This window comes from Sapajus apella, unplaced genomic scaffold (assembly GCF_009761245.1).
Source record: "Sapajus apella isolate SASKATOON/1434 unplaced genomic scaffold, GSC_monkey_1.0 scaffold22, whole genome shotgun sequence".
NCBI classification, from domain to species: domain Eukaryota; kingdom Metazoa; phylum Chordata; class Mammalia; order Primates; family Cebidae; genus Sapajus; species Sapajus apella.
Window position 1 is genome coordinate 11,004,119 of NW_022436962.1, and position 19,746 is coordinate 11,023,864.

General features: G+C 40.6%; 1 protein-coding gene across 5 annotated transcripts in view; it reads left to right on the forward strand.

Annotated features, from left to right (window-relative positions):
- Nucleotides 1–19,746, forward strand: part of CR1 (complement C3b/C4b receptor 1 (Knops blood group)) — a 77,352-nt gene that overhangs the window by 33,649 nt on the left and 23,957 nt on the right. For 4 of the 5 annotated variants that reach the window (XM_032289070.1, XM_032289067.1, XM_032289066.1 and 1 more), the window contains exons 12-19: nt 4,903–4,988; nt 7,091–7,489; nt 9,569–9,745; nt 9,825–9,927; nt 10,929–11,014; nt 13,654–13,881; nt 16,947–17,126; nt 18,240–18,339. In XM_032289070.1, the coding sequence (XP_032144961.1) occupies nt 4,903–4,988; nt 7,091–7,489; nt 9,569–9,745; nt 9,825–9,927; nt 10,929–11,014; nt 13,654–13,881; nt 16,947–17,126; nt 18,240–18,339 (1,359 nt within the window). The remainder of the gene's footprint in view (nt 1–4,902; nt 4,989–7,090; nt 7,490–9,568; nt 9,746–9,824; nt 9,928–10,928; nt 11,015–13,653; nt 13,882–16,946; nt 17,127–18,239; nt 18,340–19,746) is intronic. The other variant, XM_032289068.1, reaches the window with a different exon arrangement.

Consider the following 19,746-nt stretch of genomic DNA (forward strand, 5'->3'; position numbering starts at 1 on the left):
GACACAGTAATACTAAAACTAGGACGATTACTAGCCCCACAATGGCCTTTAAGTGTTCACATGAAGGGAGGAGTCATGCATCTCTTACTTTAAATCAAAAGCTAGAGATGATGAAGCCTAGTGAGGAAAATACGTTGAAAGCCAAGATAGGCCAAAAGCCAGGCCTCGTGCGCCAAACAGCTAGTGAGTTGTAAAGGCAAAGCAAAAGTACTTCAGGAAATTTAAAGTGATATTCCAGTGAACACATGAATGATAAGACGGTGAAACAGCCTTATTGCTAATGCAGAAGTTTTAGCGGTCAGATAGAAGATCAAAACAGACACATTTCCTTAAGTCAAAGCCTAATCCTGAGCAAGGCCCTGACTCTCTTCAACTCAGTGAAAACTGACAGAGGTAGGAAGCTGCAGAAAAAAAAAAAAAAAAGCTGGAAGCTAGCAGAGTTTGGTTCCCGAGGTTTAAGGAAAGAAGGCATCTCCATAACATAAAGGTGCAAGGTGAAGCAAGAAGTGCTGATGTCGAAGCCACACAATTTATCTAGAAGATCTAACTAAGATCATTGATGAAGGTGTTACACTAACTAGCAGATTTTCCATGTAGACAAAAGAGCTATCAATTGGACTTTCATAGTTAGAGATGACCAATCAATGCCTGGCTTCAAGGCATTAAAGGATAGGCTGACTTTTCAGGAGCTAATACTGTTGGTGATTTTGAGTTGAAGCCAATGCTCACTGACCATTCTAAAAATCCTAGAGCCCTTACGAATTATGCTAAATGTGCCTTGCCTGTACTTTATAAATGGAACAACAAAGCCTGATGACAGAGGTATGTTTGCAGCGTGGCTTACTGATTATTTTAAGCCCACAGTTGTGCTCTAGTGCTCAGAAAAACAGATTCCTTTCAAAATACTATTGCTCATTGACATTGCACCTCATCAGCCAAGACCTCTGATGGAGATGGACAAGGAGATGAGTGTAGTTTTCCTGCCTGATGACAGCAGCAGCTATTCTGCAGTCCATGGCTGAAGTAGTAATTTTGACTTCCAAGTTTCAGTATTTAAGAAATACATTTTGTAAGGCTATAGTTCCCACAGACAGTAATTCCTCTGATGGATCTGAACAAAGTAAGTTGAAAACTGCAGGAAAGAATTCATCATTCTACATACCATTAACAACATTCATGATTCATGGGAAGAGATTAAAATATCAACATTAACAGGAGTTTGGTAGAAGTTGATTCCAATCTTCACGGATAGCTTTGCGAGGTTCAAACTTCAGTGGAGAAAATAACTGCAGACGTGGTGGAAATAGCAAGAGAACTACAATTAGAAGTGGAGTCTGAAGATGTGACTGAATTGCTACAATCTCATGATCCAACTTGAACAGATGAGGAGTTGCTTCTTATGAATGAGCAGAGAAACTGGTTTTTTTGAGATGGAGTCTCTTCGTGGTGAAGATGATGTGAGCATTGTTTAAAATGACCACAAACAATTTAAAATATGACATAAACTTAGTTGATAAAGCAGCAGTAGTATCTGGGAGGATTGACTCCAATTGTGAAAGCAGTTCGAGGGTAAAATGTTATCAAACAGCATTGCATGCTAGAAAAATCTTTTGTGAAAGGAAGAGTCAATCAATAGGCAAGTTTTATTGTTGTCTTAGCTTAAGAAATTGCCACAGCCACCCCAGCCTTCAGCAACCACCACCATGATCAGTCAGCAGCCATCAACCTTGAGGCAAGACCCTCCACCAGCCAAAAGATGATGACTTATTGAAGGTCAGATAATCTTTAGCATTTTTTATCAATAAACCATTTTTTAAATAGACATAACGCTATTTCACACTTAATAGACTACAGTAGAGTATGAAAACAACTTTTAGACTCACTGAGAAATCAAAAAGTTCATATGACTCGTTTGTTGTCCTATTTGTTTTATTGTGGTGGTCTGGAGCTGAACCTGCAATACCTTTGAGGTATGTCTGTAACATAAAATGGCTGGCTTAATACAAAAGAAGTTTTTGGAGTTCTGTTCTGGAGGCTGGAAGTCCAAAATCAAGGTGTTGGCAGGGACATGCTCCCTCTGAATCCTGTAGGGGAGGATCCTTCATTGCATCTTCCAGCGTCTGGAACCCCAGAGCTTCCTTGGCGTGTTGCAACAGAACTCCAATTTCTGTCTCTGTCCTCACGTGGCCTTCTTCCCTCTGGGTCCGTGTCCTCACACGTGGTTCTCCTCTCTGTGCATGTGTGTGTCCAAAGTCCTCTCTTTTGATAAGAATGTTAGTCATATTAGGGCCTACCTTAATGGCCTCCTCTTAACTTGACTAGATCTGCAGATTGTATTTCCAAATAAGATCACATCCACTGGGACTAGGGGTTAAGACTTCAACATATTTGGGAGAGACACAATTCAACCGATAACAGAGCCCCTTTGAAAATGTCAAACGTCAAGTGCTCATGGCACACTGTCCAGCTGTTGGTGCTCACCTTTCCCCAGCACACAGTGGAGGCTCTGCCTCAATCTCACTCTTCATGGGAACAGCTAAGCCAGGTAGTGAGTAGGGGCTACGTTTGTGCCACTGCAACAGACACTGCAAGGCAGCTTGGGATGCCCAGCAGCATATTTGCCAGACTCGGCCTCACAGACCATAGCACCTAGAATCTAACAAGGTAAAATTAAAATAAATCTGACTTCTTTTCTTTTTCTTTTTTTTTTTTTTTTGAGCATTTCAAAAATACGATTGACAAATTTCCTGACTGTACCCTCCTCATCTTGCATTGCTGAATAAGTGCGAACCTCTCTATGGTATACAGCAGAAAATCACTGAGCTTATGACAAGAAACAGGAATACATGCAAAAGAAACCAAGTTGAAAAATCAGGAGAAATTTCCCCCTACAAAAGAGATTTACTGCCAAGAAACCAGGGAAACTTTCAGAACACTCTCCTTTTCTTATTTTTTAAAAAGATTCAGTTGTACAAATACTTCTGTGAAACTAGCAAGGAAGTTTGTACATGAATGAATATATGTTTTCAGTGTGTTTATATATTTGATTTCATGCATGTGTCATATATGTGTATATATATATATATATATAGCAAACACACTGAATATTGCAGAAAATTAAAGCAAAGAGAAGAGTTAACCAAATTTTCCTGAATGCAGTGGGAAAAGATGAAAAAGACAGACTGGCAGGCACAGTGGCTCATGCCTTCAATCCCAACACTTCGAGAGGTCGAGGCAAGAGGACCACTTGAGCCCAGGAGCGTGAGACCATCCTAAGCAACAAGGCAAAATCCCATGTCTACAAAAAAGTATATAAATTAGTTGGGCATGGTGGCACGCACCTGTAGTCACAGCTATGCAGGAGAGTGAGGTGGAAGGATCACCTGAGCCCAGGCTGCTGAGGCTTCAGTGAGCTGTGATGGCACCCCTGCACTCCAGCCTGGATGACAGAATGAGACCCTATCTCAAAAAAAGAAAGAAGACATATGTAAGACAATGTTAGGATTCAAAATAAACGTAACAAAAATTCCAAAAGGATAAACAAATAAGCCCATACCTAGCCATCACTAGGGAAATTTCTCTGTTTCAGGGATAGACAAAAAAACTCTGTTTCCAGAAATAAAATGTGAAAATATGATACCCACAAAAGAAATAAATTTATTGGCACCACCTTGATTCTACACAACACTAAATTGTATAAGATAGCAGTTCTATTGAGTCAAGCTAATATTCACACCTAGAGGCTCCAGATGCACATTAAAGGATAAGCAAAGACATAAAAATTATAACATTTAAGTATGTTTCCCAGGCAATTCATAAGCGAATTTTTAAAAAGGAGAATGATGAATTCCAAGAGAAATATCAATGAGATCGAGAATGGATAAAAACGAACCACAACAACAAAAAAAATAAAACCATACACACAGAAACTTGGCAATGCAATCGTAATTTAGTAATAATCTGTCTAAAATCACAAAACATATCAATAAAACTGGAAAATGTGAGAAACAAGAAAAAGTAGGCCAGACTTACATTTCAGAAAAGATGAGTAGGCTGGCTATACAGAGTTTGACTCTAAAAGTGAGAAAATAGGTTTAAATATATGCCATGTATATATGTATAATATACATGCACACATATAAAATGAGATTCCTCATTGGAAAAATATTGTTTAATTTCCAAATGATTCGAATAACTAAAACAGCTGAATCTGTCTGTTCCATATAGCAAGTGAGAGGAAAGGAAAAGGAATAGCAAGGAATGCATTTGTCTCTTCCACCGAAAAGAAGCCCCCTCAGGTTTGGGTCAGGTCATTTTATTCATTGCTTTCTCCTCATCCTCATCATTGGACATCATGAAATCAATGAAAAAGGTAGTGAACGAATGATGCCAAAAGCCAATCAAATGTATCATTTATCTCAATACATTTGGCTTAATCTTCTTGTTGAAAGACAAAGTCTCCTAGAAAGGATCAAAAGCAACAAATCTTGTATTTATAAAAAAAGACATCTCAAGTAAAATGACATAGGATTATTATACACACACATCAAGGGAAAATGCAAACAAAAAATGGCAGAAATGATGTGAGAAAAGATAGAATTTAAGAAAAAAAAAAGTCAAACAGGTCTACAAAATAATTGTGTTATTTTGGTGCCAGGTAGAGCCCACAATGAAGCAAGATATTAAGAAGCAAAGTGGGCCAGGAGAAGTTAGAGCAGAAATGTCTCTTACAATAGTGAGAGAACAGGAAAGAGAAGTGAGAAAAGCTGGGATCATACTTGAAGTTTCAGCTGGGCCGTAGACTTCTCTGCATTGTGATCCTTCTGGTTTGCCACATGTACATGCTGTGAGGAAGCTGATGAGGTGTGCACGGCACAATTATGTTCCATTTTTTGCCTTTAGGTACCGCCTCATTGGTCGGTCATCTGCTGAATGTATCATCTCAGGCAATACTGCCCACTGGAGCACAAAGCCACCAATTTGTCAACGTGAGTTGAAATCTTTTCCCCCATTCAACCCATCATTTAATCCTAGCATGGCCTTCCTAGAATTATAAAGAATGAATCTCATCCCTCTTGAAATGGTGTCCTTTTGATATTTGAAGAATGCAGTCATATCCCAGTGATATCCTTAAAACGGCTCACAGCATTCCCTTCCACCTTCATCTAGAAATGCTTTTTTCTTTCCCTTATCTTAAGGGGTAATTTATTTTAAACTAGTCTTGAGCTCATTTAAACAGCCCCCAATTTCCTCTTCCCAGTTTGAAGAGCATTTTCTTTAGTGAAGTCAACAAATACAAACTTGATGAAAGAAACCCTATATCCTCTCTGCAGGCTCTTAGTATCACATCATCTATTCAAGCAATGCAGCCCTTTCTTCTTTTTTATCATTTGTCTAAACAGGTGCATGCCATCTTCCCTGTCAGTTGTTTGGAAGATGAGCTTCCTAGATTCTGGGGAGCAAAGAGGAAAGCGCAATTGCAAGCTAACAAGGAATATAAAATGGATATAATCCTGGGTTTGGTTATGGTTTGAGGAAATAAGCAATTCAGAACACAACTGATGGGAGCACAAGTGAACGCAAACTTTGTGGAAGGCCGGTCTGGCTGGGCACTGTTTTAATGTAGAGTAGGACACAGTATTCAATTTTTCCAAGATCAGACAAGACTGGGGAATTCAGGGTGGTATAGCTGTAGATCAGTATTCAGTTCTTTTTATTACTTCTGAATCTGCAAGTATTGTGTTTATTACATGTAATATTGTATACTTGTGCTTTGTGTAATATTACATATTTTTGCTTTGTCTTTATTCGTTCTGCCAGAGCTTTTTGTTATTTAATAAAGATGCTATCCTGGGCAAGGTATGGTGGCTCATACTGTAATCCCAGCACTTTGGGAGGCCTAGGTGGACAGATCAATTGAGCTCAGGAATTCAAGACCAGCCTATACGACATGGTGAAACCCTGTCTCTACAAAAATACAAAGATCAAACAGGCATGGTGGCACATGCCTATAGTCAAAACTACTCAGGGGGTTGAGAGGTGGGAGGATTTCTTGAAGCAGAGAGATCAAGGCTGCAATGAGACATGATTGTGCCACTGCACTCCAGCCTGGGCAGCAGGGCAAGACCCTGTCTCAAAAAAAAAAAATGCTATGCTATATGCTTTATTATATTAATAACCAATAGAATAAAGCCAAATGCCTTCTATAGAGAGAGAGAACTAAATTAACAATGGTGAGATAACGTAGCTAAATTCTCATTTAGCAGGAGAAATATAAACATATACTATAGGCCAGGTACAGTGGCTCACACCTGTAGTCCCAGCATATTGGGAGGCCGAGGCAGGCAGGTCACTTGAGGTCAGGAGTTCGAGACTAGCCTGGCCAACATGGTGAAACCTGTCTCCACAAAAAGTACAAAAGTTAGCCCAATGTGGTGGAGCATGCCTATAATTCCAGCTAGTCAGGAGGCTGAGGCAGGGGAATCTCTTGAACCTGGAAGGCAGGGGTTGCAGTGAGCCAAGATCACGCCACTGCACTACAGCCTGGGTGACAGAGTGAGACTCTGTTCTCAAAAAAAAAAAAAAAAAAAGTGGACTATAATAATATATGGACACATTTAGTCAAGTAATGTTAACTGAGAAGAGCAGAACTCACAATATTATAAAACTGTAAGAATATGTCTATACATTAGCAAATATTAGATGAGAATAATATCGTGAATATTTACTTCTGGTAATTTTGGATTTTAAAAAAACTGTTAGCAAAATTTACACTAAACTATAATTTCAAGAAACCAGGCCAGGGGTGGTGGCTCTCACCTGTAATCCCAGCATTTTGAAAGGCTGAGGCAGGCAGATTGCTTGAGGCCAGGAGTTCAAGACTAGCCTGGCCAAGCCCTATCTCTAATAAAAATGCAAAAATTAATCAGACATGGTGGTGCATGGCTATAATCCAGCTACTCGGGAGACTGAGGTGGGAGGATTGTTTGACCAGGAAAGCGAAGGTTGCAGTGAGCCGTGATCCTGCCACAGCACTCAAGGCTCTGTCCCAAAGTTCTTGTTTTGGTTAACTTGCTGTCTCTCTTCCCAGAAATTCCTTGTCGGCCGCCCCCCGCCATCGCCAATGGATATTTCACTAGCACCAACAGGGAGATTTTTCACTATGGATCAGTGGTGACCTACCACTGCAATCCTGGAAGCAGAGGGAGAAATCTGTTTCAGCTCGTGGGTGAGCGCTCCATACACTGCACCAGCAATGAGGATCAAGAGGGCGTCTGGAGCGGCCCGGCCCCTCAGTGCATTATACCTAACAAATGCATGCCTCCAAATGTTGAAAATGGAATAATGGTATCTGACAACAGAAGTTTATTTTCCTTAAATGAATTTGTGGAGTTCAGGTGTCAGCCTGGCTTTGTCATGAAAGGTTCCCCCCGTGTGCAATGCCAGCCCCTGAACAAATGGAAGCCAGAGTTACCAAGCTGCTCCAGGGGTGAGTCTGACTGAGGCCTAGAAGGGCTCTGCAAATGACATGAGTTGCTGTTGGATCAGGAGATTAGTATTTGTTCAGAGGGAGGGATGTGTGGTGAGCAGTGTGGGAAAGCAAGTTTGGGAAAAGGAAGCATGAAATTAAGAATCAGGGTGTCATGCACCCATGCATATGTGTCTTCACTGTGAAAAGCAAGACCTTAATTAGCCAAGAAAAAAGATTTTGGACCCACCTCTTCATCAGTTATCAGGGCAAAGTACCAGCTGTACTATCTCTCAATTATATTGAAAAATCGTATGGGCTTTCTTTATGGTCAGCTGTGCACGAAGCACTTTATATATTTTTTCTCATTTATTATTTATAATACTTTGAAATTGTACTGTTGCAATATCCATTTAAGAGTGAAGTCAGCTTGGCCTTTCAGAGGTTAGGTAAATTGGCCAAGTCACATGCTCTAGCTGAGACACCCAAGATTTTAAAAGGCAAGGGTCTCAGACCCCAGAGGCTGAATGCTCTAGCTCTTGCCATACTTCTATCAGCAACCATTGGTGACCGAAAGAGACTGCCTTATGACAGAAAGCATGGCATCAGAATAGAGACAAAGACTTTAGAGTTTGTCTATAATGATCTGCCTCCTACATTTTATTTTGTTATTTTATTTTATTAAAAACCTATTTATTAGGGTTGAGGTCCGTCTCTGTTGCCCAGGCTGATCAATGATACAGTGATACAGTCATGGCTCTCTGCAGCCTCAAACTCCTGGGCTCAAGCCATCCACCTCCTATATTTTATCCCCAGGAATCTAAGAGTGAAAATAACTTGCTCAAAGCCAGTTAAATAACGATTTTTAAATTCATCTTGAATGAGGTACAGATTAGGTTGATGTTAAGTGGGTTCTGATGCCCTAAGCATGGACGAACAGGACTGTAAATAAAGGCAGACGTTGAGTCAAACACTCTCCAAATAATATGTCCTCTCATGACAAAGAGCTGGCTTATTTAAGGGCTTTTGTTTTTGGTAGCTCATCTTGTCTACTGGTGTCACAATAGCTGGTTTAGCAGTGGAGTGGGAGGTGTAATGGTTGACACATAGGGACAGAGAAGAAGCTTACAGTTCTTCTACCAACCCCTGTTAGCCTTGTGCAACCACTGAGCTGGGAAGACGAACAGATAAAAACATACAAAGTTGGATGTATTGAGGTAGGAGATGGGCAGGGCTTGTCTTGTGTTCACAATCCTGCTGACCAAAACAGGATCTGGCTTAGACAGGATGCAGTGAAAAATCAGCAGGAACCAGCTGATGGCAACAAAAGCAATCCCTAGCAGGAACCAGCAGATGGCGATGAAAGCAATCCCCAGCTGCCCTCACGTTCCCATCAGCACCATGACAGTTTACAAATGCCATGGCAATGACCTGGAAGTTACCGCCCCTTTCCTGGAAAGTTCTAAATAACTCACCCTTAATTTGCATTGATCACTCCTTAATTTACATGTAATTGAAGCAGGTTTACAGGAGTATGAATACAATTGCCTGCTAGGAGCCTGTATGTTGCTGACTCTGGTCACACTGCCTGTGAGTTAGCCGTGCTCTGCAAGGGGCAGTCTCTTTCACCAAAAGGTTTCTATCTAGCACCACTGGCTCATCTTTGAATTCTTTCCTGGGTGAGGCAAGAATCCTTCCAGAATAAGCCCCAATTTGGGGGCTTGCCTGTCCTGAAACAGTATGACTGTACTTTAGTCATAGGTGTGCAATCAGAGAAATGGGGGGGAAGTCTGTAAAACAGGCTTGGGCTCAGGTGACAGTCTCATTACCTGAATAACGGGTGAAAACTGGGGTTGCCTTCCTAGGAAGCATGTAGATGGAGAATCCACCAATACTAACAACTCCACACCAGATAACAAGAGCTAGGAGAAAAAACCTCATGCCCTGTAGATTTACAAGTGGATTTGAGGTCTTGTGCTAGGGAGAATTGGGTTCTATTTCTCTACCTTTGACTAGTTATAAGGGCTTCAGCAAGCATAAGCTATAGCAAAGGAAATTCCCCCATAACTAACAAGTATTCTGGAACTGTCCTTTCCACAGTGTGTCAGCCACCTCCAGAAATTCTGCATGGTGAGCATACCCAAAGCAATCAGGTCAACTTTTCACCTGGGCAGGAAGTATTCTACAGCTGTGAGCCCGGCTATGAACTCAGAGGGGCTGCTTCTCTGCGCTGCACACCTCAGGGAGACTGGAGCCCTGAAGACCCCAGATGTGCAGGTGCCTTGACTCTCTGGCTTCTAGATTGCTCTCTGTAACCCTCACATGGAGGTCTTACTCCTATTTTTTTTCATTCTAGTGAAATCCTGTGATGACTTCTTGGATCAACTCCCTCATGGCCATGTGCTGCTTCCACTTAATCTCCAGCTTGGGGCAAAAGTGTCCTTTATTTGTGATGAAGGGTGAGTGTGACCCAGAATTAAGATCAGCGACTCAGCTCTGGAGAGTGACTCTTGAGCTCAAGGATCAATCCAAAAAGAGGGCTGACCTAGGAAAATAAGAACGCAGGGAGATTAACTTCTGGAAGTGTGATTTTAAAAAAAGGTAGGGGCTAAGTGGCAGTACTATCGGGAGATAAAGAGATAAAGAAAAAATGGTGCATACAACTCAACTCAGTGTCCAGTACAAACAGAAATACAGCCGGCAGTCCAGAAAAGGAGATTGACCTAGCGCAAAGAAGTACTGGAGGAGAATAACATCTGAAACAATGACTGGGAAGTGCAGTATGAACCAGATGGATCCATGAACAGAGGTTTAAAAAGGAAAAAGCTCAACTTATTTGATTTCTCACTGATAGAGGCTCAGAAATCAAATCATTTTGGAAAACATGCAGCTTCCAGTGAGGGACAAAGCAGAAACAAGAACAGAAATACAACAGATCTTGGGAAAAAAAGTATATATATACATATATGTATATGTGTGTGTGTGTGTGTGTGTGTGTGTATGGGACGTTAGATGTATGAACAAATAATAAATTGCATACATGAAGAGATAAATATTCTAAGGATTTGTTAAGAAAAGTTTGTCATATAACAGAAAGTTGTGTATAAGATAAATAACATGCAAAGATTATTTCACAAAACTTTTAAACAAATAAATAGTGGAATTTGTAGTAAGAATGAAAGAGTAAGTTAAAATATTTTAAAATCCAGTTTCAATACGATTGACAGATTTGCCAGCTGTTACTGCTTTGTCCTCACTGAAAGCTACGCTTTCTCCAACATGATTTGTCTTCTGAGCCTGTCAGTGAGAAACCAAGTGAACTGAGTGTTTTTACCTGTGCTTTAGCTGAGCAGTGAAATGTTAATTAAGTTTGGAATTCTCAGGGAGGAGGCTGAGATCTGTCAATGAAGAGAAGAGAGAAATGGTGCATTCATCCAGACGCTACTGCTTTGTTCTTTAGGTTTCGCTTGAAAGGCAGTTCCGTTAGTCATTGTGTCTTGGTTGGAATAAGAAGCCTTTGGAGTGACAGTGTTCCTGTGTGTGAACGTGAGTAGATTAAATACTTCTTCAGTCTGGATCTTTCTCTTTGATTTTTCTGAATGTGGTTTGCCCCATGAGATGATCTATTGTTTGTCCCGCTATTTATGTCCATTTTTAATAGGAATTGTTTTTTGTTGGAATAGATACAAGCAATGTTTTGGGGGAAAATATACCTAAGCATCATGTGGTTTTGGGTAACATTCTATAAATATTGATGAGGAGAGTCTGTGCTACAGATAGAGAGAAATTCTTCATAGAAATAATGTACAGCAAGATGCTATGCTAAATTTTTCTCCTCTTTCCTGTCAGAAGTAATAGTCACACTTCAAATTTTCAGTTCTTCCCTCAGTTATCCACTTAGTCATCTACTCATTCTTTCAACACAAAATTATTTGAGCACCTATTAGTGCCAAGCAATCTTCTGGGAACTGGGAATATGCCTATAAACAAGACAGATAAGTCCATGTTTATATTTTTGTGCAAGAATAAAGACAAAATAAAACAAGAACATGAATAGAAATGTTCAAACAATACTAAGTGTTATTAAGAAAATGCTCTTAATTGATTCAGTGCTCTCAGTTGAGAAAGTAGCTGAGGACCCCAAAGGGAAGTGCACCTCTACTTGGTGTAGCTGAGGGTTCAAACTGGAAGGCTTTTGCAGCAATTTAATCAGAGATGTTGGCCCAGGAGAGCCGTTGGGAAAGGTGATGATGAGAAGTGATCAAATTCTGGATATATTTTCAAGGTGCAGATGACAGGATTTGCTGATGGTTTGCTTATGTGAGAGAAAGAGAAGAATCATAGACAGTTTCCAGGTTTTTGGCCAGATCGACTGAGGGGGTAGAATTTCCCTTAGCTGAAATGCAGGGGACTGCATGAAGTATGGGAATGGGGGAAATCAAAAGTTAAGCTTAGAACATAAGTTTTGTGTTCCTCTTAATATCCAGATGGGTATCTTGGAGAGTCCCAGGCTGCCCATAAGTAGGTAAAAGCCATCATTGTATCTGCTATGCTTAAAATCAGGACTGAAAGAGATCCTCACCTAGGGAGTGAGTGCTGCTCAAGAACAGATGCTTGGACTGAGCCTGGATGTCCAGGATTAAGAGTTGAAAAGGTGAGAAGGAATTATGATGAAGGGGATTATGATGAGGCAGCCTTTGCAGTAAAAGAAAACACAGGAGGGTGAGGTGCCCTGGAAGCCAAGTGGGGAAATTCTGTTAAGGAGATTAGACTAACCAACTGTGTCAAATGCTATAGAAAGGTCAAATTCGGTGAGCACAGAAAACTGATCTTTGGGTTTAGCAACTTGGAGGTAACAAGTAGCAGTTTCAGTAGAGTGCTGGCAAACACTGATTGGAATGAATTCTTGGGCGAATGCACGGGAGGAATTGTAACAGATCACACACAATATTTTAGAGGCGTTTTCATGTAAAGAGAGTAGAAGTAGGACTATAGCTGGAGGAAGAAATGGCAGCAAGGGGGTTGCTTTTTATTTTTAAGAGGGCAGAAGATACTGTGTGAAAAACAGAAACACAATTATGTCCAATCTGTTCATTTCCTTCTTCACTAAATCAATCAGCGATATTGCTTCCCTTTCTAAGCATAGCTATTAAAAATACATGTTTACAATAGAATTTTGCTCAAATGAACACTTTGCTTCAAATTATTTCAATGTCTTGTACTGATTTATATGATGAAACATGATAGTTTCATCTTGCATAGGTGGAAGTCAGATGTCTGACAAACAGGAAGTCAACTATTTCCCTGAAATAGTTAAGAAGTATGAAAGAAAAAAAAAGAGAAAATACCCTCATGAAGCCAACATATACCTGATATCACTGATAGAGTGTAAACATTGGTTAAGCTATTTCAGCCTTTGATTAGTTTATCTATAATCTTTTAAGCTGCAGTATCCTCTTCCCAAATTCAAAGCAAATTAGAAAGGGGAAAGAGTGTCTCCAAATAGAGGCATTCCAAAGAATAAATGTGTTTCTTTAACAACAACAAAAAAAATTCCTTTAAAAACCAATGAGTATCTCAAAAAAGCCTAACATTTTTGAGCCTTTTGAAACACATACAAGAGTACACAATATATTTTATTTCATTATGACAGCATTACTATAATCTTTCATATTTATTTTGAAAATCATTGCCAGACATCATAAGGAAAAATTAAATCACTGATATACAAATAGTAAATGCATAATATATTTTAGAACGATGTCTCCAGGATGCAGATTCTTGATGTCAAAGATCATATTTATCTTGGGCTTAAAACGGTACTTGACATACAGCAGGTACTCAAAAAATGCTTACTGAATTAATGGATGATTTCCCTTTAATGTGGCTATGAAGATTTTTATTTACTTTAAAGGAATATACTATTTATTATTCAGAAATCTTAACTATCTAAAATATTTAGGATGCTTAATTTGGGGAAGACTTTTGTAATAAACATTGATGTAGTTGTCATTTCTTTTAGCTCCATCTTAGCAGAGGCCTAATACATTTATTATGCAGTTTCTACTTTCCTTAAGAAAAGTACACTTAATTAGCGACACAGTCACCGTATGACAACTGTGAAATCACCTTGGATTCGAATTTAAAATTTTAAATGGAATTGAGAGCTCTTGTTTTCTTTCTAGAAATATTTTGTCCAAATCCTCCAGCTATCCTTAATGGGAGACACACAGAAACTCCCCTTGGAGATATTCCCTATGGAAAAGAAGTATCTTACACATGCGACCCCCACCCAGGCAGAGGGATGACCTTCAACCTCATTGGGGAGAGCACCATCCGCTGCACAAGTGACCCTCAAGGGAATGGGGTTTGGAGCAGCCCCCCTCCTCGCTGTGAACTTTCTGTTCCTACTGGTCAGTATCTGCTTCCACATATCCTAAATGGGTTCAGAATATCTGGACCCAATCCTTCATGTCTCTATAATAAGAGTATGGTATCTGTTTGTGAGATGAACTTTGTCATAAGTGGAAATGTCAAAATGACAAACTGTAGCTAAAACAGATGGGTTTCAGCAGTGCCAAGGTGTGTTTGGATTGATAAGATGAGCAGAACTCTTCTTGCTGGTGGAGTGCAGAAGGGTGGGGTAAGGGGACAGAAGGGAGCGGTGGAGGGAAGGCAGCAAGACACAGTTAGGAAGAAAAATGTATTCACCGGAGAGAACACGAAAACAACTGCCTATGAACAATAGCCAATATCAGTATAATTGACAGGCATGCTCTGTAAGTTCATGAGATGCATATGGGCGTGCAAAGTTCAAAATTGGAAATGTGGATATTATTTAGCTAAGGTTTTAACCAGTGTTTTGCTGAGTGAGCTAACCAAAAAGACTCTTTGTCTTGACTAAAAGTTTGTCCACTTATCAGCTTGCCTCCAGGCCAACTTCATCTTTGTACTTGAACTGTTCCACTCGGGGGTAAGAAGCAAGGAAATGAGTAGCCCAAAGAAAAGAGTATGAAAAGGAAGTGGCTGTTTCTTCCTAAGGACGGGAGAAGTTGCCTGTTCCTTTAGGGCAAACATTTGGCCTTTTCCAGAACAGAAGCTGGAGTAGATTGGTGATGTGGCACCAGCCTAGGAATATTCCATTATCCACAGGGAAACCCTGAGAGAGAAGAGCAATCCAAGGTGAAAAGGCATTTAAACCTGATGAAAGGCATTTAACCTTTCTTTGATCTTTACCCTCCAACTGAATGGTACCCTTCAGAATCCAGTAATTTTTTTTTTTTTTTTGAGATGGAGTCTCACTCTGTCGCCAGGGTGAAGTGCAGTGGCATGATCTCGGCTCACTGCAAAGTCCACCTCCTGGGTTCAAGTAATTCTCCTGCCTCAGCCTCCCAAGTAGCTGGGACTACAGGCATGTACCACCACGCCCAGCTAATTTTTGTGTTTTTAGTAGAGACGGGGTTTCACCATGTTGGCCTGGATGGCCTTGATCTCTTGACCTCATGTTCCACCCGCCTCAGCACCACAAAGTGCTGGGATTACAGGCGTAACCACCTCGCTGGACCAGAATCTAGTAAAACAATTTTTTTTAAATTGTTTTTATTGTACTTTAGGTTCTGGGGTACATGTGCAGATCATGAAGGATTGTTGCATAGGTACATACATGGCAATGTGGTTTACTACCTCCATCTCTCTGTGACCTACATCTGGCATTTCTCCCCATGTTATCCTTCCCTGACCTCCCCAACCCCCTGCTGTCCCTCTTTTGCCCCCCCAACAGACCCCAGTGTGTGATGCTCCCCTCCCTGTGTCCATGTAATCTCAGTGTTCAACATCCGCCTATGAGTGAGAACATGCGGTGTTTGATTTTTTAATGCAAATGCCTATGCCCCAGTGCAGGCTTAATGAATGAACAGATGGAGGAAGTCTTCTCCAAAAAGGAGGTAGTTTAGTTCAGACTCTATTTGAAAACATGCAGCATATGGCTGGGCACGGTGGCTCACATATGTAATCCCAGCACTTTGGAAGTCCCAGGTGAGAAGATTGAAGCCAAGAGTTCAAGACCAACCTGGCCAACACAGCAAGACCCTGTCTCTATAAAAAATAAAATTTGAAAATTGCAAATACTGTTAAACAATGAAAGTAAAAATATGCAGCACACAATATACCCTCTCAAAAAGAAGATATAGCTTCTTACAGGAGGCTGACTTAGTCTGTTTTGTTCTGGTTCTTTGTGTGTGTGTGTGTGTGTGTGCACTGTGTCTGTTTTGGAGGCAGGGTCTTGCTCATTTGCACAGGCTGGAGTACAGTGGTGCAATAATAGCTTACTGCAGCCTTGACCTCCCTGGCTCAAGTAAGCCTCCCATCCCAGCCTCCCAAGTAGCTAGGACCACAGGTGCATGCCACCACACCCAGCTAATTCTTGTATTTTATGTAGACTGGGTTTCCTCATGTTACCCAAGCTGGTCTTGAACTCCTGAGCTCAAGTAAACCATCCCAAGAGTGCTGAGACTACAAGGCATGAGCCACTGTGCCCAGCCTATTTTGTTCTATCTTTAAATGCCTGCTTTAGCATCAGAAGAAAAGCATTGTATTAGTTTCCTAGGGCTGCTGTAACAAATTACCACAAACTAGGTGACTTAAAAGAAACTTATTATTTCACAGTTTTGTAGTCTAGAAGTCTGAAATCGAGGTGTTGGCAGGGGTATTTTCCCATCTTCTAAGGCTCTAGAAAATAACCAATTCCTTGCTTCTTCCATCTCCTGCTGGTTTTTGGAATTATTTGGCATTCCTTGGTTTATGGATGCTTCATTCCAATCCCTGCTTCCATGAGAGCCTTTTCCCCTGTGTCTCTATTTTTCAAATCCCTCTGCTTTTTCCCTGATAGGACATCAGTCATTGGATTTAGGGCCCACTCTAAATAAAAGATGATCTAATCTCAAGATCTTAACCTTAATTCTATCTGAAAAATCATTATTCCAAATAAGTTCCTATTCTGAGGTTTTAGGTAGAGATATTTTTTGGGAGAACATCATTCAACTCACTACAAGGGGTATTTGCTATGAAGGGCCAGAGAGGCACCCTGTGAATGGAGTAGATGGAGAGAGATGATAAAATATGTATCACAACTCATGATTGAATTAGCACAAATACATGAGGATTTAAGTGGTTAACTGTGGATATAGGCACTCCTATAGGAGGTCTGACGTGAAACTATAAGTTGAAGTTCTTGCTTTGGTGAAATAAGAGCAAAAAGATCAGACAGCTGAGTAGTCTTCCAAATAGTAAAAATTTCCTGCTGAGTAGATGCCATTGAAAGCTCCATCCCATGGTAACATCAAGGGGAAGAAAATCTTTTGCTATTCTTGTAAGTCTCTTTGTTTCTGTGGTCCCATCTATTAGCTTAATTGGAGAGAAAGAGAAGGCAGGGTGGAAGTCTCTCTGCTAACTTTGGTATTCCTGTGGTTTTGTTCTCCAGGTCACTGTAAAACCCCAGAGCAGTTTCCATTTGCCAGTCCTACAACCCCAATTAAGGAGTCTGAGTTTCCAGTTGGGACATCTTTGAATTACGAATGCCATCCTGGGTATTTTGGGAGTATGTTCTCTATCTCCTGCTTAGAAAACTTGGTCTGGTCAAGTGCTGAAGACAACTGTAGACGTGAGTAACCCCTCCCTGGGAGCTACTTCATGTCTGGGTGTTGGTGGAACTGGGCTTGGTAGCTCACACCTGTAATTCCAGCACTTTGGGAGGCCAAGGCTGGCAGACAGCTTGAGCTCAGGAGTTCGCGACCAGCCTGGACAACATGGCCAAACCCCATCTCTACAAATAACAACAACAATAAAAACCAAACAGCTGGGATTTGGTTCAATTTGCTCGAATTTTGGAGGCAGGATGTCTACATTTGCCCAAGGTATTTTTAAAGGGTGAATTTGTACATCACCTCTTCTTATTGCCTGAAGTTTCTGAACCTTGACTAGATGTTCATTTCATGAGAATGATTCTCACAAGGAATTAGAAAGAAAATTTACATTCACTGTAGATGATCTTTGGTGGCTGAAACTATGAAATGAATGAAACATGGGTACAAAAGAAATTTATGTGGGTTGCAGTGAACTGTGCTTGGCTAACTAAAAATAGGGAGGATATCCTAAATTTTGAGGCCTTTGATTTTGGCTGGCAGAATAAGAGTACAACACTTTAGCCATAAATGACTTGTTTTGTGTTGTATTGTTTCTGTTGTTGTTGTTTTGTTTTGTTTTGCTTTGAGATGGAGACTTACTCTATGACCCAGGCTGGAGTGTAGTGACGCAGTCTTGGCTCACTGCAACCTCCTCCTCCTGGGTTCAAGCAAGTCTCCCTGCCTCAGCCTCCTGAGTAGCTGGGATTACAGGTGCCCATCTCTAGGCCCAGCTAATCTTTGCATTTTATAGAAGAGATGGGGTTTTGCCATGTTGGCCAGGCTGGTCTTGAACTCTCTACCTCAGGTGATCCACCTGCCTTGGCCTCCCGAAGCGTTAAGATTACAGGCATGAACCACTTCACCCGGCCCATAAACAATCTTTATTAGGAGATGCAAGGTAGTCTTTTTAAAAGTGGTTTAAAGATTTTGTGGTTCTGAGGTTGTCTGCCAAGTTTCCTCAACGTAGTCAATTCTGTTGAAACAATCAGAACTGTATATGCTGTTCAGTATGCCACACTCCAGTTTGAGCCTTACAAACAAAAGTAAGTTGAACTCTACACTTAATCTCAAATTCTGCTTCTTCCTCCTAGGAAAATCATGTGGAACTCCTCCAAAACCCTTCAATGGAATGGTTCATGTAAACACAGACACCCATTTTGGATCAACAATTAATTATTCTTGTAATGAAGGGTGAGTTGAAAATACCATCTCTTGAATATTAGTTCCAGAACAGCAGAGCCAACTTCTGACCCAGTCTCAGATAGACAAACTAAACTATTGCTACCTTTACTTTAAAAGCAAGTAATAGGACTTCTAGATGGAGATTATACCTTGGACATAGGCATATGATCAAAGGAATACGAAAAAAAAAAAAAGGAATAATCTGTATTGTATTGTAAATGGGGGGAAGGCACCCTGTTCCTGTCAGAGGTTGTACATGTGAAACCTGGTCAGGCATTCATTGATGAAAAGGAGCAGCTTACAGTAAAAGGAAAACAGGTAGATGAACCATGCAAACCTCCTTAACTGAGATCAGTATGTACTACAATTGAGTTGGAGGACCCTGAATCAGAGTTTGGGAGGGTAAATCTTAATTGTAACAACAGCTCTGGGGGAAGTGTATGCATCAAAAGTACACACAGAGAGGGGACATTTATGAGGTTCTTGCTCTTGACTTCTCCTTGGGACAAGTAGCCAGACAAGAAGCCACTGCCTCAACTAAGAAAGGGCTTTTAAAGACTCTGGAGTGGACTTCCAGCAAACTCCAGCAAGCCTGCAGCAGAGGGGCCTGACTGTTAGAAAGAAAACTAACAAACAGAAAGGAATAACATCAACATCAACAAAAAGGATGTCCACGTGAAAACCCCATCCAAAGGTCACCAACATCAAAGACCACAGGTAGATAAATGCAAAAAGATGAGGAAAAACTAGCACAAAACAGCTGAAAATTCCAAAAACCTGAACAGCTCTTCTCCTCCAAAGAATCACAACTCCTTGCCAGCAAGGAAACAAAACTGGACGGGGAATGAGTTTGATGAACTGACAGAAGTAGCCTTCAGAAGGTGGGTAATAACAAACTCCCCTGAGCTAAAGGAGTATGTTCTAACCCTTTATGCATGGAAGTAAGTATGCAAGGAAGCTAAGCACCTTGAAAAAAGGAGGAATTACTAACTATAATAACCAGTTTAGAGAAGAGCATATATGACTTGATGGAGCTGAAAAACACTGCACGAGAACTTCATGAAGGATACACAAGTATCAATAGTGGAATCAATCAAGTGGAAGAAAGGATGTGAGAGATTGAAGGTCAACTTAATGAAATAAAGCATGAAGGCAAGGTTAGAAAAAAAGGAATGAAAAGGAATGAATAAAGCCTCCAAGAAATAAGGGTCTCTGTGAAAAAAACAAACCTACATTTGATTGGTGTACCTGAAAGTGACGAGGAGAATGAAACCTAGTTGGAAAACACTCTTTAGGATATTATCCAGGAGAACTTCCCTAACCTAGCTAGGCAGGCCAACATTCAAATTCAGGAAATACAGAGAACACCACAAAGACACTCCTTGAGAAGAGCAACTACAAGACACATAATTGTCA